The sequence below is a fragment of the Nerophis ophidion genome, linkage group LG20 (genome assembly GCF_033978795.1).
Source record: "Nerophis ophidion isolate RoL-2023_Sa linkage group LG20, RoL_Noph_v1.0, whole genome shotgun sequence".
Lineage (NCBI taxonomy): Eukaryota > Metazoa > Chordata > Actinopteri > Syngnathiformes > Syngnathidae > Nerophis > Nerophis ophidion.
This window is the reverse complement of record NC_084630.1, coordinates 2,936,907-2,952,826: the sequence shown is the minus strand read 5'-3', so window position 1 is coordinate 2,952,826 and position 15,920 is coordinate 2,936,907. Positions and strand designations below refer to the sequence as shown.

Sequence of the window (15,920 nt, the reverse complement as noted above, 5' to 3'; positions counted from 1 at the left end):
GAAACACTTTTTATTTCAACAGACTCTCGCGCCGTACCTTCCGTCAAAACTCTAAAGGCCGACTGCACATTTCCTATCTTCACAATAAAAGCCCTGCTTCATGCTGCCTGCGCTAACTAAATACAGAGTCTCGGAAGACTGGCGTGCACAAGCGATCCCTCAGAAAGCTGGCGTGCACATCACTTGTGCACGCCAGCTTTCCGAGACTCTTATTTTGTTAGCGCAGGCAGCATGAAGCAGGGCTTTTATTGTGAAGATAGGAAATGTGCAGTCGGCCTTTAGAGTTTTGACGGAAGGGACGGCGCGAAAGTCTGTTGAAATAAAAAGTGTTTCTCGGCTTCCTCTTTGTCATTTTTTCATAATAATGAACTGGCAGCAGCCAGCGTCATCTCACAAGACCCTCGGGTGCCGTGAATGTCAATCAAGCAAGCTACGGAATTTGCCGCCAATGTTTTTCTTGTAAAGTGTATGGAAGCTGGATGTATTAGATGCCAAAAACCAACCACTTTCATGTGGTATTGTACAGAAAGGACAACTTTTTTTCTCCTCCATTTGAAAATGTGGGCGTTATCATCATTACTGTCTGATTCCAATCAATGCAAGTCATCAGAATCAGGTAATACACCAACTTATATTCTTGTCTTTGTGAAAGAAAGACATCTATATGTGTTACACATGCATGTATTATCATTAAACACATTTAACTTGTTTACAAAAATGTCTCTTTCATAAATAAATAAATATAAATGATATATATAAATGAGGTAGATCCCCTCGAGTTGGTCAATTGAAAAGTAGCTCGCCTGCAGAAAAAGTGTGGGCACCCCTGCCTTAAGGCCACACTTAAGACAATAAAAAAAACAGAATGTAAAAAAATTAAAAAGTTATGTTACATTTTTAGGATAGACAAATGTTAATGTTAATTTTACAAGACTAAAGTGATTTTACAAAAATATGCAATTTTACCAGTAAAGAGTTGTAAGATTGCATGAAAAAAGTTTGATTAAAAGTTGTAACATAAGTGATGTTGCAAAAATATTTACATTACATGAGAAGTCATAGTTAAAAACAAAGTTATATTTAGGAGGGGGAAAAATGGTATTGCAAGTTTTAAATGTTATAAGAATAAAGCTATGTTAGTAGGACGAGGTCACCTGGAAAAAAAGTTGACATAAAAGAATATAGTTATGTTATTATGATAAATCCATCCATCCATCCATTTTCTACCGCTTATTCCCTTTGGGGTCACGGGGGGCGCTGGTGCTTACCTCAGCTACAATCGGGCGGAAGGCGGTGTACACCCTGGACAAGTCGCCACCTCATCACAGGGCCAACACAGATAGACAGACAACATTCACACACTAGGGACCATTTAGTGTTGCCAATCAACCTATCCCCAGGTGCATCTTTGGAAGTGGGAGGGGCCTATCCCCAGGTGCATGTCTTTCGAAGTGGGAGGAAGCCGGACGGAACCCACACAGTCACGGGGAGAACATGCAAACTCCACACGGAGAGATCCCGAGCCCGGGATTGAACCCTGACTACTCAGGACCTTTGTATTGTGAGGCAGATGCACTAACCCCTCTGCCACCGTGAAGCCCGATGATAAATATATTTTACAAACAAAGTCATGATTTTAAAACACAAACACAGTCTACCTCTTATTTCGCCCGCTCTGGCTCTTTTGTAGAGACCCTTCACGTCCCTTTGCTCGCACACGTCCAGCGGGGCGTCTACAAACACCTCAAAGAAAGGCAGCCCTGCGGCCTCGTGAATCTTTCTGGCATTCTGACGATCCTGCGAGGCAAGGTGGTGACAAATCAGCAAAAAAGATTGACAGTTTTGTTTTTTGGTGTACTTCAAAAATATGCAAATGCACTGAAGTCACTTAAACCAGTTAAACCTGAATCAACTACTAATCAAAGTGTTGCGGGAACACAAAAAAAATGCAGCAGTTTTTTCAAGTGTGAGGCAGGCCACACCAGAAGACTCCAGGCAAAGTGCAGCAGCTTGAGAAAAAAAAAGAAGAAAAATATTGTTTCTAAAGCTGCTGAGCAATCTTAAAGTCCTACTGAAAGCCACTACTAGCGACCACGCAGTCTGATAGTTTATATATCAATGATGAAATATTAACATTGCAACACATGACAATACGGCCGCTTTAGTTTACTAAATTGCAATTTTAAATTTCCCGCCAAGTGTCCTGTTGAAAACGTCGCGGTATGATGACGAGTGTGTTTGACGTCTCGGGTTGTAGCGGACATTATTTTCCAGCCAGATCCAAGCTATAAGTAGTCTGCTTTAATCACATAATTACACAGTATTCTGGACATCTGTGTTGCTGAATCTTTTGCAATTTGTTCAATTAATAATGGAGAAGTCAAAGTAGAAAGATGGAGGTGGGAAGCTTTTAGCCTTTAGCCACACAAACACAGCCGGTGTTTCCTTGTTTAAAATTCCCGAAGGTGAAGCTTTACTATGGAACAGAGCGGTCAAGCGAACATGGTTCCCGACCACATGTCAACCAGCAGGTTTCGGTGAGAAAATTGTGGTAAAAAGTCGGCTCTTACCGTAGTTATGAGCGGGAACTTGCGATATCCTGCAGCTGCGTGGCTTCACTCAAAGACACTGGCGGTCACCACACCCGTGGCCACACCCCTCCGACTTTCAGGTACCATATAATCTCACTAAAACACTAGTAACCCAATAAGCAGATAAGGGATTTTCCAGAGTTATCCTATTAAATGTGTGTAATAACATCTGAATCGCTCTCACTGCCCTTGCTTTTTTTTTTCTTTTTTTCTACTTCTTCACTCTCACTATCCTCATCCACGAATCTTTCATCCTCGCTCAAATTAATGGGGAAATTGTCGCGTTCTCGGTCCCAATCGCTCTAGCTGCTGGTGGCCATGATTGTAAACAATGTGAGGATGTGAGGAGCCCTACAACCCGTGACGTCACGCGCGCATCGTCTGCTACTTCCGGTAAAGGCAAGGCTTTTTTATTACCAACCAAAAGTTGCAAACTTTATTGTCGATGTTCTCTACTAAATCCTTTCGGCAAAAATATGGCAATATCGCGAAATGATCAAGTATGACACATAGAATGGACCTGCTATCCCCGTTTAAATAAGAAAATCTCATTTCAGTAGGCCTTTAAGTTAGGTTTAAAGACAAAATAGATTTTTAATAAATACTATGTTCTTTGAAAGGAGGCTCACTGTGCCAATCAATTCATTGACTCCTGCATCCAAAATGCATCCGGAATGCTTACAGAGCGCTTCACTTTTTACACATGTTGTTGTTACAGCCTTATTCCGTCTGTAGATTTTTGAAGACAAAAATTAATGTATTAAATTTTGGGACAGAGCTGTACCTAACAAAATGTGAATAAAGTGAAGTGCTGTGAATACTTTCCGGGTGCACTGTGTTCTCACTTACCCTGCCGTAGGGCGAGATGAAGCTGGCAAGGCAGACAAGGCCGGCGTCGGCAAAAAGCCTCGCTACTTCGGCAATACGGCGAATGTTCTCTTCTCGGTCCTCAGGGCTGAAGCCCAGGTTCTTGTTCAGGCCCTGGCGGATGTTGTCCCCATCCAAGGTGTAGCAGGGGATTCCGTGGCAGACCAGGTATTCCTCAAGGGCCATGCTCACGGTGGTCTTTCCAGCACCAGACAGACCTTGAAACAGTGGACAATATCTCACTCAATCAATCAAAGTTTGATGTATTTATTATTTACCCGTTGAATGATAAGATAGAGAAACAACCTCACTGAACTTACCAGTGAGCCAAACAGTGCATCCTCGGAAGCCGCCTCTGGTGCCCACCACCTGCCCACGCTTGTTCCTGCTGACGTGGTGGGCTTGATATGTGACATTGGTGGCACGTTGCATCCCCTGTAACGATTTGGAACTGGACTCATTTGAATGAAACTACAATACATAAATACATCTGATGCTATTGTAATGTAGTAATCTATAAAACAGTGCAGAGGTTTCAGCTCATTGGCTAGCGCTGCTCAACTTAGTGCTCAATCAAAAGGAATTTGTTTGATGGTTCTAACCCGGTGTGTGGCCAGTAAACCCATACAGCAGGGGTCCCCAACCACCAGCCCAGGGACCGGTACCGGTCCGTCACGCATTTGCTACCAAGCCGGAGAGAAACATTAACTTTATTAAAAGACTGCATTTTGTCTGACTTAACTTTGGCCCTTCCCATCAGACCAGGGGTGTCAAACTTCTTTTCATTAGAGGGCCACAGCTCAGTTATGGCTGCCATAAGGGCCGCTTGTAACAGTAAATAATAGGGATGCACCGATTAATCGGTAACCGAATATATTCGGCCGAATATGGCAAAAAAAGCCACATTCGGCCTTCGGTGGAATGAGTTAAAAACAAGGCCGAATAGTGGCGTGTGACGCAATTTTTTGATGCGGTGACGTTGGGATATGTTGTGTACCTGTATAAGTGTATGAGGTTACAAGCACACACTTATTGAGATTTAGTGGGGTCTCTGTTTACATTATTAGCCTGTTGTGTAGGCTACCTGTATAAGTGTATGAGGTTACAAGCACACACTTAATTGAGATTTACTTGAGCCTTCTGTTTACATTATTAGCATATCTACTGTGGCTAAGCAGACTTTTGCCAAAGGGACAATAATTCATTTGTTGTGGTTTTATCCACTTTAATGCACTTTATTTTGTTTTGGAATGCATGTTTTGTTTGAAGGCCTAATATAAATGAAAAACTTTGTGCTTTTTTTGAAAAGCAAAGGCTACTGGAATATTAAAAAAATGTCAATATTCAATAAAAAAATTACTTTATTTGAAAAACATGTTTAAATATTTATTCTAGGCTATTTATGCAATATTAAAAAAATTGTGAAAAACGGCATTCATTATTCGGTATTCGGCCTTCGGCCAAGCGTTTAAATTTTATTCGGCTTCGGCCACAAATTTTCATTTTGGTGCATCCCTAGTAAATAATTAACGAATTTGCCTATGAATTTAAATATTTTACTTTTTTGTTTCTAATTTAAAGAGTAAAAAAAAAAAATGCTGATTTTACCTGTTTTTTTACAGGAAAAAAAATGGAAGCCAGTAAAATATTGTACTGTGAAATATTTATATGCTTTTTTTTATAATTTTTACAACATATTACTGTAAATAGAAATACAGTACCACTGTTTAATTCTATTTTGGCAACTTAGATGCCGTTTTTTTACCATAATAAAATGTGGTACCTTAGGGACAGCGTGGCGCAGTGGGAGAGTGGCCATGCGCAACCCGAGGGTCCCCGGTTCAATCCCCACCAGTACCAACTTCGTCACATCCATTGTGTCCTGAGCAAGACACTTCACCCTTGCTCCTGATGGGTGCTGGTTAGCGCCTTGCATGGCAGCTCCCTCCATCAGTGTGTGAATGTGTGTGTGAATGGGTAAATGTGGAAGTAGTGTCAAAGCGCTTTGAGTACCTTGAAGGTAGAAAAGCGCTATACAAGTACAACCCATTTATTTATTTATAACCGTGGATTTTACATTAAAAAAATTAAAAAACTGACAGATCAGTCAAAAGAATCGTACTGTAAAAAACAAACATTGGTCGTTTTTTTTTTTTCCAAATTACAGTGATATGCTGTAAAAAAAACTAAACTAAATTTGACAGTAAAATCTATTGGTCATTTTTGGAGTGTACAATTTGATGGATAACTTGCTTCAAAATCATAAGTTAGGCAGATATTTAACTATTTATTTGGATTTTGACCAACAAGTTGGATAACATAACATTTCTTGCAATATTGGACACTATGTTTTTCCCCTGTCAAACTGGAAAAAAAAAACTAATACTTTAGTAAGAAAATAAGAAAGTAGAGAAATAAAATATATGGTATTTTATTGAAACATTATTTCCAGGCTTTTACGGGCCATATAAAATGACGCGGAGGGAGAGATCTGTTTGTTTGACAAAACCTGGGCACACCAATGAGCTTGTCTATAGATGTACAATAAAACTCCTCATGGGAAGTTGCCATTTGTTAAATTTGTTATAACTTTGTGGAAATGATACAATGCGCATTAATGAACATATCAGGGGCTTCACGGTGGCAGAGGGGTTTGTGCGTCTGCCTCACCACACGAAGGTCCTGAGTAGTCAGGGTTTAATCCCGGGCTCGGGATCTTTCTGTGTGGAGTTTGCATGTTCTCCCCGTGACTGCGTGGGTTCCCTCCGGGTACTCCGGCTTCCTCCCACTTCCAAAAACATGCACCTGGGGATAGGTTGATTGGCAACACTAAATGGTCCCTAGTGTGTGAATGTTGTCTGTCTATCTGTGTTGGCCTGCGATGAGGTGGCGACTTGTCCAGGGTGTACGGCGCCTTCCGCCCGATTGTAGCTGAGATAGGCGCCAGCGCCCCCCGCGACCCGAAAAGGGAATAAGCGGTAGAAAATGGAAGGATGGATGGATGATTGATTGATTCAGTGTTGACAGCTAGATTTTTTGTGGACATGTTCCATAAATATTGATGTTAAAGATTTCTTTTTTTGTGAAGAAATGTTTAGAATGAAGTTGATGAATCCAGATGGATCTCTATTACAATCCCCAAAGAGGACACTTTAAGTTGATGATTACTTCTATGTGTAGAAATCTTTATTTATAATTGAATCACATGTTTATTTTTCAACAAGTTTTTTGTTATTTTTGTATCTTTTTTTTCCCAAATAGTTCAAGAAAGACCACTACAAATCAACAATATTTTGCACTGTTATAAAATTAATAAATGAGAAACTGATGACATAGTGCTGCATTTTACTTCTTTATCTCTTTTTTTCAACCAAAAATGTTTTGTTCTGATTAGGGGGTACTTGAATTTTAAAAAAATGTTCACAGGCGGTACATCACTGAAAAAAGGTTGAGAACCACTGAAATAGAGTGAAAAGCTTCAGGAGCAGTGAGCTGTCATTTTCCACCTGGCAACATTGGGGGTGCCAGACCTAAGGGATATCTGTCATTAGCGGGGACGCACGAAATAAACTTGCCAAAAAGAAACAAGATACATGTTTCATGACTGGTGTCTGTGATAAAACATTCCGTTGTCATATCTTTCAATACTATACGGCCTGGGCTTCTGGGTGTGAAGTTGGAGAAGATGCAGGTGGAGGCCCCCTTGGTTGTAGATGACCTGACTGACAGACCACAGTACGTTCGACTGCAGGACTGTGTGTCTGACAGGCTGGTCAGCAACACCGGGGCCCCGCGGGGTACAGTCCTCTCCCCCTTCCTCTTCAACATTTACACCACCGATTTCCACTATCAATCAGAGTTCTGCCACCTTCAGAAGTTTTCTGATGACTCTGCGATAGTGGGGTGTATTGAGGATGGTGATGAGGAGGAATACAGGACACTGGTGGAGGACTTTGTCACGTGGTGTGGAAAGAACCACCTCCCACTCAATGTGACGAAGACCAAGGAGCTGGTTGTGGACCTGGGAAGGAGGAGGAGTACTACAGGGGTCGATGTGGACATGGTTGAGGATTATAAATACTTCGGAGTACACATCGACAACAAGCTGAATGGGTCAAAACACTCTGAGGCCCTCTACAAGGGACAGAGCCGCCTCTACTTCCTCAGGAGGTTAGGATCCTTCAATGTCTGTACAAAGATGTTGAAGATGTTCTACATGGCACTTTCTTGAATGCCGTGGCAGCGGGCTGAGAGTGAGGGACGCAAACAGACTGGACAAGTTGGTAGAGAAGGCCAGTAACGTGGTGGGAGTGGAGCTGGACTCTCTGGCGGTGGTGTCGGAGAGGAGAAGTCTAGCAAAACTCTTAGCCTTTATGGACAACACCTCCCACCCACTACACTCGGACCTTGCGGAGAGAATGAGCACATTCAGTGGAAGGCTCGGACTCCCAAAACGCAACACAGCATGACACAGGAGGTCCTTCATACCGACAGCTAATAGACTGTATAATGCATATGTTCCTTCTTGACTGCATTTAAATGTAGAATATATTTATATTATTCATATATTTTATATATATATATATATATGTCATATTTATTATTATTATTGTTTATTGTGAGTGCTGAATTTCCCCCAGGGATCATTAAAGTACTTTATATTCTATTCTTCTATTCCAGTGGTTCTCAAATGGGGGTCCGCGTACCCCTGGGGGTACTTGAAAGTATGCCAAGGGGTACGTGAGATTTTTTAAAAATAGCAACAATTCAAAAATCCTTTATATATATATATTTATTGAATAATACTTCAACAAAATATGAATGTTAGTTCATAAACTATGAAAAAAAATACAATAATGCAATATTCAGTGTTGACAGCTAGATTTTTTTGTGGACATGTTCCATAAATATTGACGTTGAAGATTTCTTTTTTGTGAATTATATTTTATATAGCGCTTTTCTCTAGTGACTCAAAGCGCTTTACATAGTGAAACCCAATATCTAAGATACATTTAAAGCAGTGTGGGTTGCACTGGGAGCAGGTGGGTAAAGTGTCTTGCCCAAGGACACAACGGCAGTGACTAGGATGGCGGAAGCGGGAATCGAACCTGCAACCCTCAAGTTGCTGGCACGGCCACTCTACCAACCGAGCTATGCCGGTTTTTGTGAAGAAATGTTTGGAATGAAGTTGATGAATCCAGATGGATCTCTATTACAATCCTCAAAGGGGGCACTTTAAGTTGATGATTACTTCTATGTGTAGAAAGCTTTAGAATTGAATCACTTGTTTATTTTTCAACAAGTTTTTAGTCATTTTTATATCTTTTTTTCTGAATAGTCCAAGAAAGACCACTACAAATGAGCAATATTTTGCACTGTTTTACAATATAATAAATCAGAAACTGATGACATAGTGCAGTATTTTACTTCTTTATCTATTTTTTTAACCAAAAATGCTTTGCTGTGATTAGGGGGTACTTGAATTAAAAAAAATGTTCACTGAAAAAAGGTGGAGAACCACTGTTCTATTCTATTCTCTAATAGTAATGTAATCACGTTTTCCCAAATTTTCGGGGATGATGTGCGAGCGACTTGGCCCTTTTTTTTTCTAGCGGGAACCATTCAACACCAACTAAGTTCATCGTCCAATAATCCATTCCAAGTATGATCTCTGCAGTTATTCGGCGCCCATGCAGGCTTGCTGGCTGGATGGAGGAATGCATGAAGGATTATCTCACTCACCCAGTTCTCGGTTGTGTTGTTTAGTTTCCGTTTCTTTTGGGAGTTAGCGTACATCTCCATGTTGTCCGCCGGGCCGCTGCTTTTAATGCCGTCAGGGCGCTCTGCTGGGTGTGTTATCGGGCTGCCCCGTCCAGGTATCACCGAAGAAGAGGCGATCAGAAACAGGAACCGGGAAAAGCCACGTCGCAATGGAAGTGATGACGTACTTCCGTAGTAGGCGGGGCGGCGAGTCAGCGGATTCTGACGAAAGGACTTGTTGGTCTTGTAGTAACAAAACAAATACTCCGAGTGACACAGCGAATCTGGTCAATGTCAATTATGGTCATTGATATGTTCGTGTCCATCCATCCATCCACCCATTCTACCGCTTGTCACACATGTAAATTGAAAAACGCTTTTATTTTGAAATGCAAGAAAAAGTATATAAAAGAAACAGCTAAATCCATAAATATGTTTTATTTTCATGTTATATTACATTAAACGAAATTAAATCGCCTGTCAGGCCATTTTTTTAATCGGTTAAGTTTTTTTGGTTTTTTTTACACCGGAACCGGAAGTTTATAATAAGGATAAGACCGAGGAATGGTCCGTGACCAGATAGAAAATGTTGACCATGTCTTAATACAATGTAGGGAATATTCTAGGGAAAGAGAAATACTGGAAAATAAGTTAGCAAAAGAAAATATTAGGTTAGAAGTGGGAGGTATATCAATCAATCAATCAATCAATGTTTACTTATATAGCCCTAAATCACTAGTGTCTCAAAGGGCTGAACAAACCACCACGACATCCTCGGTAGGCCCACATAAGGGCAAGGAAAACTCACACCCAGTGGGACATCGGTGACAATAATGACCCAGTGGGACGTCGGTGACAATGATGACTATGAGAACCTTGGAGAGGAGGAAAGCAATGGATGTCGAGCGGGTCTAACATGATACTGTGAAAGTTCAATCCACAATGGATCCAACACAGTCGCGAGAGTCCAGTCCAAAGCGGATCCAACACAGCAGCGAGAGTCCCGTTCACAGCAGAGCCAGCAGGAAACCATCCCAGGCGGAGGCGGATCAGCAGCGCAGAGATGTCCCCAGCCGATACACAGACAAGCAGTACATGGCCACCGGATCGGACCGGACCCCTCCACAAGGATATTAGGATTGCATTCAGAAAACATAGGGTATAAAGAAATATACACATATTTAAAAAACACTGGGTTAAATAAAAGAATATAGAGTAGGGATCCACCTCGGTCCACACTCCATTACAGTAGGTGGCGGTAATGCACACCAAAAGGTTGCTTGCCAACCGCCATAAAAACAAAAGAAGAAGAAGGAAAAAAAAGTGTATTTTATATAAAACATTTCATCATCTATTCCAGTGTTTTTCAACCTTTTTTGAGACAAGGCGCATTTTTTTCCATTTAAAAATGCGGAGGGACACCACCAGCAGAAAACGTTAAAAAATGAAACTCCACCAGGTCCTCCTTTTGCCTTATTTTGAGTTTGTTGGTGTTTTCCTGTGTGTAGTGCTTCAGTTCTTGTCTTGTGCTGTTATTTCTGTAGCAGTTTTATGTCTTCCTTTGAGCGCTATTCTCCGCACCTGCTTTGCATTAGCAAGCAAGGCTATTGACTTTTTGGGGACATTGTTGATTGCCATGTCATGCACGGATGTATTTTGTGGACGCCGTCCGTCTCTGCTTCACACGCTGCAAGTTTTTGCTGTCGTCCAGCATTCTGTTTCTGTTTACTTTGTAACCAGTTCAGTTTTACTGTCATTTTACATAGCCATCCCTATGCTTTATTGCCTTTTCCTTTTGCTCATTTTTGGCTTAAGCATTACATACCTTTTTTTACCTGCACGCTGTGGTCTTGCATAGTGGAATCACAGTTCTGCAGCCAAGTTCTACACTGGACGGACACTAAGGAACGGCACAGTATTTGCAGATTATAATTATTCATTTGCAAAAAAAATATTTTTTTGGACCAATTAAGTGAAGTTGCATCATTTCCCACGGCACACCAGACAATATCTAACGGCACATAGTGTGCCGCGGCCCAGTGGTTGAAAAACATTGATTTAGTCTTTCTGGTGAATGGTACAACGCCACGTTTTCCCTTCACAGGCCAGGCTTTGAAAAGCAATTTCCGGTTCCGGAATATTAAAAAAATTATTGTTTTTTTGGTCTTTTTTTTTTCTAACAAGTTGATTTTTTATTTAGAAATAAACCTTTTTTTAGATGTTGTTATTGCTCTTCTATATTGAAAAAAAACGCTTGTTTATTTCAATTGTAATTTTTGTATTTCTAAATAAAATCCAAATAATACATATTTTCGGGGATGCGGGGGGTGCTAGAGTCTATCTAAGCTGCATTCGAGCAGAAGGTGGGGTACACCCTGAAAGGGACAAGCGGTAAAAAAATGGATGGGTGGATAATATATATTTTTTGTAATCTCCATTTATGAAAAACAAAAACATGACCAAAAGATACACAGACCATATTGTATATTTGAGCTGAGATAAGCGTGGGTAGATTCACTCTTATTACGTCACCCTGACGAACTCCAGCCCCAAAACTGCAAGTATTAATCGCATTTATTTTAGTTTTTAAATATATATATATATATACATATATACATATATATATATATATATATATATATATATATGTCTTGATTGGATTATCCAGAGAACAGTGCTCGAAACTGTCGTAGAATGCAATATGTAGATGTGGGAAAAATCACAAGACTACTTATTCTCTACAGAACTGTTTCATGAGGGGTTCCCTCAATCGTCAGGAGATTTTAATGGAAGCATTCACATACAATGGTTTATATAGGGCACAGAGTGGGTGGGTACAGGCAGGCGTAGGGGCATGGTGATTGGCTCATGTGTTGCCTAGGAGGTGTTTCCGTCTGTGACGGCATGCTGAGATGATTTCGCTGCGCTTGTTGAGAGATGACAGGTCTGGGTGATGTATATTAAACAGTTTCTCTTTTAAGCATAATAAAAGATACAACCTATGCTTAAAAGAGAAACCGTTATGTATATATATATATATATATATATATATATATATATATATATATATATATATATATATATATATATATATATATATATATATACATAACGGCTATATATGTGTATATATATATATATATATATATATATATATATATACATAACGGCGTGGCGCAGTGGGAGAGTGGCCGTGCGCAACCCGAGGGTCACTGGTTCAAATCCCACCTAGAACCAACCATGTCACGTCCGTTGTGTCCTGAGCAAGACACTTCACCCTTGCTCCTGATGGGTGCTGGTTGGCGCCTTGCATGGCAGCTCCCTCCATCAGTGAGTGAATGTGTGTGTGAATGGGTAAATGTGGAAGTAGTGTCAAAGCGCTTTGAGTACCTTGAAGGTAGAAAAGCGCTATACAAGTACAACCCATTTATCATTTATCATTTATATATATGTATATGTGTGTGTGTGTATATATATATATATATATATATATATATATATATATATATATATATATATATATATATGTATGTATACATACATATATATATGCATATATTTATATATATATATATTAATTTTTATTTTTTTAATCAATCCAACAAAACAATACACAGCAATACCATAACAATGCAATCCAATTCCAAAACCAAACCTGACCCAGCAACACTCAGAACTGCAATAAACAGAGCAGTTGAGAGGACACACAAACACGACACAGAACAAACCAAAAGTAGTGAAACAAAAATTAATATTATCAACAACAGTATCAATATTAGTTATACTTACAGCATAGCAGCGATTAAAAATCCTTCATTGACATTATCATTAGACATTTATAAAAAAAATTTAAAAAAGAACAATAGTGTCACAGTGGCTTACACTTGCATGGCATCTCATAAGCTTGACAACACACTGTGTCCAATGTTTTCACAAAGATGAAATAAGTCATATTTTTGGTTCGTTTAATAGTTGAAACAAATTTACGTTATTGCAATCAGTTGATAAAACATTTTTTATTCATTTTTATTTAAAAAAAATAAAAAATACTCTTTTTTAAATCAACATAAAAACACAATATACACTTACAATCAGTGCACCAACCACAAAAACCTCTTTTTCATGACAAAAATTTCCCTTTTTCATGACAAAGAGAAAAAAAAAGGATTTTATTATTAATATTTTTCAATTGTTTGTAAAATTAATCAAATAAAACATAAAAAATTAAAATGCAATTATAGTTGTACAAGCAGAATTTTTGATAATTATTTTTTAACCTTTCCTGTCAAGCCGCGTTGGTAAATAATGTTTGATACTGTTATTGTTGAATATAAGCTGTGCCTAATGAAGTGACCTGTGAGTGAGGTGTAATGCAAACCATGCTCGCCAGAGGGCGCCCTTCACCCGCCCATCCCGTTTCGCCCTCGTAGAATTGGGAGAGCAAGCCATCGCCGCCTTTATTTCACGCGGAGACCAAACGTCACCACGCCGTTTGGCTTTATGACGCCGCTCTTCGTGACGTAACCGCGGCCGAGCTCTTTCAACTACATTTTCGGGGCGGCCGAGTGGGATGGACACGGTGGGAAGGGAAGCGGAGTATGGCCGGCGCAAGGGAAATAATTGGCGTCGGGGAGGAGCGATCTGTGGAAGGCGAGGGTTTGTCCTCTGAGACGGAGCACTCATCCCGGAGGAGAGAGAGCTCGTCATCAAAGTCTCCTGAAACTGCGACTCCAGGAGAAGACAGCGAGAGGCCTGACAGAGACAGGTAGGATGCTTTCAAACTCAATGAAATAAACATCCATTTCCTCACAAGATAATGACATACAATGTAAGACTCCTATTTGGAAATATTATTATAATGCAGGGCGAAGCGAAATATTAGAAACATCTCTTAGTATGATCCACTTAATGGAAAACTTAGCATTATTGATAAAACATAAGTACTTAATGCTGTGACTGGTCATCTTTTATGTAAATATGTGATATGACATGCACTTCATAATCCATTTAAAAGTTTTAAAATGTGAACACTCTTATAATAAACATTTTAGCCAGAGTGAGTCCTCCCTTTTAATCCAATGGTAATTTCCCAGATGTTGGGTCGGCCTGAAATAGAGAAAGTAATTACAGGACTGAGCCATGAATGACCTGTTGCCCCACCCAGTGTGTGTGTGTGTGTGTGTGTGTGTGTGTGTGTGTGTGTGTGTGTGTGTGTGTGTGTGACCTTCCTAGATGCAGTTACATACTGACTTAAAGGACCATTTTCAATGACTGCCTGTCATTATGGAGGCAGTGCGCCCCACTTGTGGTCTGTAAGGTAACCCTATGACAGGGGTAGGGAACCAATGGCTCTAGAGCCAGATGTGGCTCTTGTGATGACCGCATCTGGCTCTCGGATAAATCTGAGCCGACATTGTTCAGCACGATAAATAATGAATAATTCCACTTGTAATCAAAAATAACGTTCAAAATATAAAACATTCTCATGCATTTTTATGTTCAAGAAGTTGCGTTAATGGTAAGAAGTAATTTATTTATTATTGGTTAGTGTGGGGCTTGCCCTCTTGGGGGTTCTTCAGACCACCAGGCACCGACATGAGAGCCTGTTCCAGGGTTACAATATTTTTTTATTTTTTAATAAGTCTCTTAGTTGCTTTCCAGCAATTGTCTTTCTCTTTCGTTCTCGCTCTCTCCTGGCTGCTGCTTATAAACAGAGCGACATGTGATTAGAAAACAAGGCCCAGCTGGGCCATCTACGCACCTGTCGCTGATTTCGAGGTCGGCCCTGGCAACACCCCGCTTCGCTGCAGGCCCGGAGGCCACGCCCCCTCCACAGTTAGCTTCAGAATAACAATGTTATTACAAAGAATAAGAGACCTATTATACTCTAGAAATGTTGGTCTTACTTGAAAATGCACGCGTTGAGTTGTGTTCAGTGTTGAAAAAAATATTATATGGCTCTTACGGAAATACATTTTGAAAATATTTGGCTTCTTGGCTCTCTCTGCCAAAAAGGTTCCCGACCCCTGCCCTATGATGTGGTCTAACCAAGGCCCCCCCGGACCCTCCCAATTGGAAATGAAAGGCCTGGACCTATTCGCCTCTCGTCTGGCCGCCAAAGACTCCCACCTCAGAGTCGCTCTCTTCTGCCTTTTAAGCGCTTAAAAAACATCAAAACACTTCCATAAAGGATTTATATACACACTTTTAAGTATATATGTAATGTAGCAACAGGCACATTCATTATAACATGTGATATTCCCGTATTTTGGTCATTTTAAGCAAACCGCGTTTCATTTATTTCATAACATTCGCTTTTTCACTCCACAAGATCACTGATGATTACTAGTACTCACTGCAGACTTCATGAGAGCCGCCGATTTTTTTTTTCTCCCGTTGGAGAAGAAGCGTGCGGTGCATGCTGGGATGGATGTCGTGGTGGTTTGTGCAGCCCTTTGAGACACTAGTGATTTAGGGCTATATAAGTAAACATTGATTGATTGATTGATGTATGACTGTGCCAGGCCGTGCCGTTTTCATTTCCATTTGTGTGTTTAAATGTAAAGACCCCAAAATGGCTCCTATTGAGAGACATGATTTCAGGAAAGCAGGAATTGTCACTGAACTGCTCGACAACAGCAGCGACACTGACTCCATTAACCACGTCTCAAAATAGTGCAAAGCAATAAAAATATATCAATA

General features: G+C 40.2%; 2 protein-coding genes across 11 annotated transcripts in view; one reads left to right on the top strand and one right to left on the bottom strand.

Annotated features, from left to right (window-relative positions):
- The window catches only part of papss1 (3'-phosphoadenosine 5'-phosphosulfate synthase 1), a 43,090-nt gene extending 33,678 nt beyond the window's left edge, over positions 1 to 9,412 (bottom strand). The window contains exons 1-4 of the mRNA XM_061880308.1: positions 9,201 to 9,412; positions 3,779 to 3,893; positions 3,441 to 3,676; positions 1,659 to 1,797 (exon numbers count right to left, since the gene is read on the bottom strand). Of these exons, the coding sequence (XP_061736292.1) occupies positions 1,659 to 1,797; positions 3,441 to 3,676; positions 3,779 to 3,893; positions 9,201 to 9,260 (550 nt within the window). The 5' untranslated portion in view covers positions 9,261 to 9,412. The remainder of the gene's footprint in view (positions 1 to 1,658; positions 1,798 to 3,440; positions 3,677 to 3,778; positions 3,894 to 9,200) is intronic.
- Positions 1 to 15,920, top strand: part of sgms2a (sphingomyelin synthase 2a) — a 246,777-nt gene that overhangs the window by 201,443 nt on the left and 29,414 nt on the right. The window contains exons 1-2 of one of the 10 annotated variants that reach the window (XM_061880310.1): positions 13,842 to 13,983; positions 14,451 to 14,535. The exons of 8 other annotated variants lie outside the window; for them this stretch is intronic. In XM_061880310.1, coding sequence (XP_061736294.1) covers positions 14,486 to 14,535 — 50 coding nt within the window. In that variant the 5' untranslated portion in view covers positions 13,842 to 13,983; positions 14,451 to 14,485. Of the gene's footprint in view, positions 1 to 13,682; positions 13,984 to 14,450; positions 14,536 to 15,920 lie in introns of those variants that run through there. One more of the 10 variants, XM_061880309.1, reaches the window with a different exon arrangement.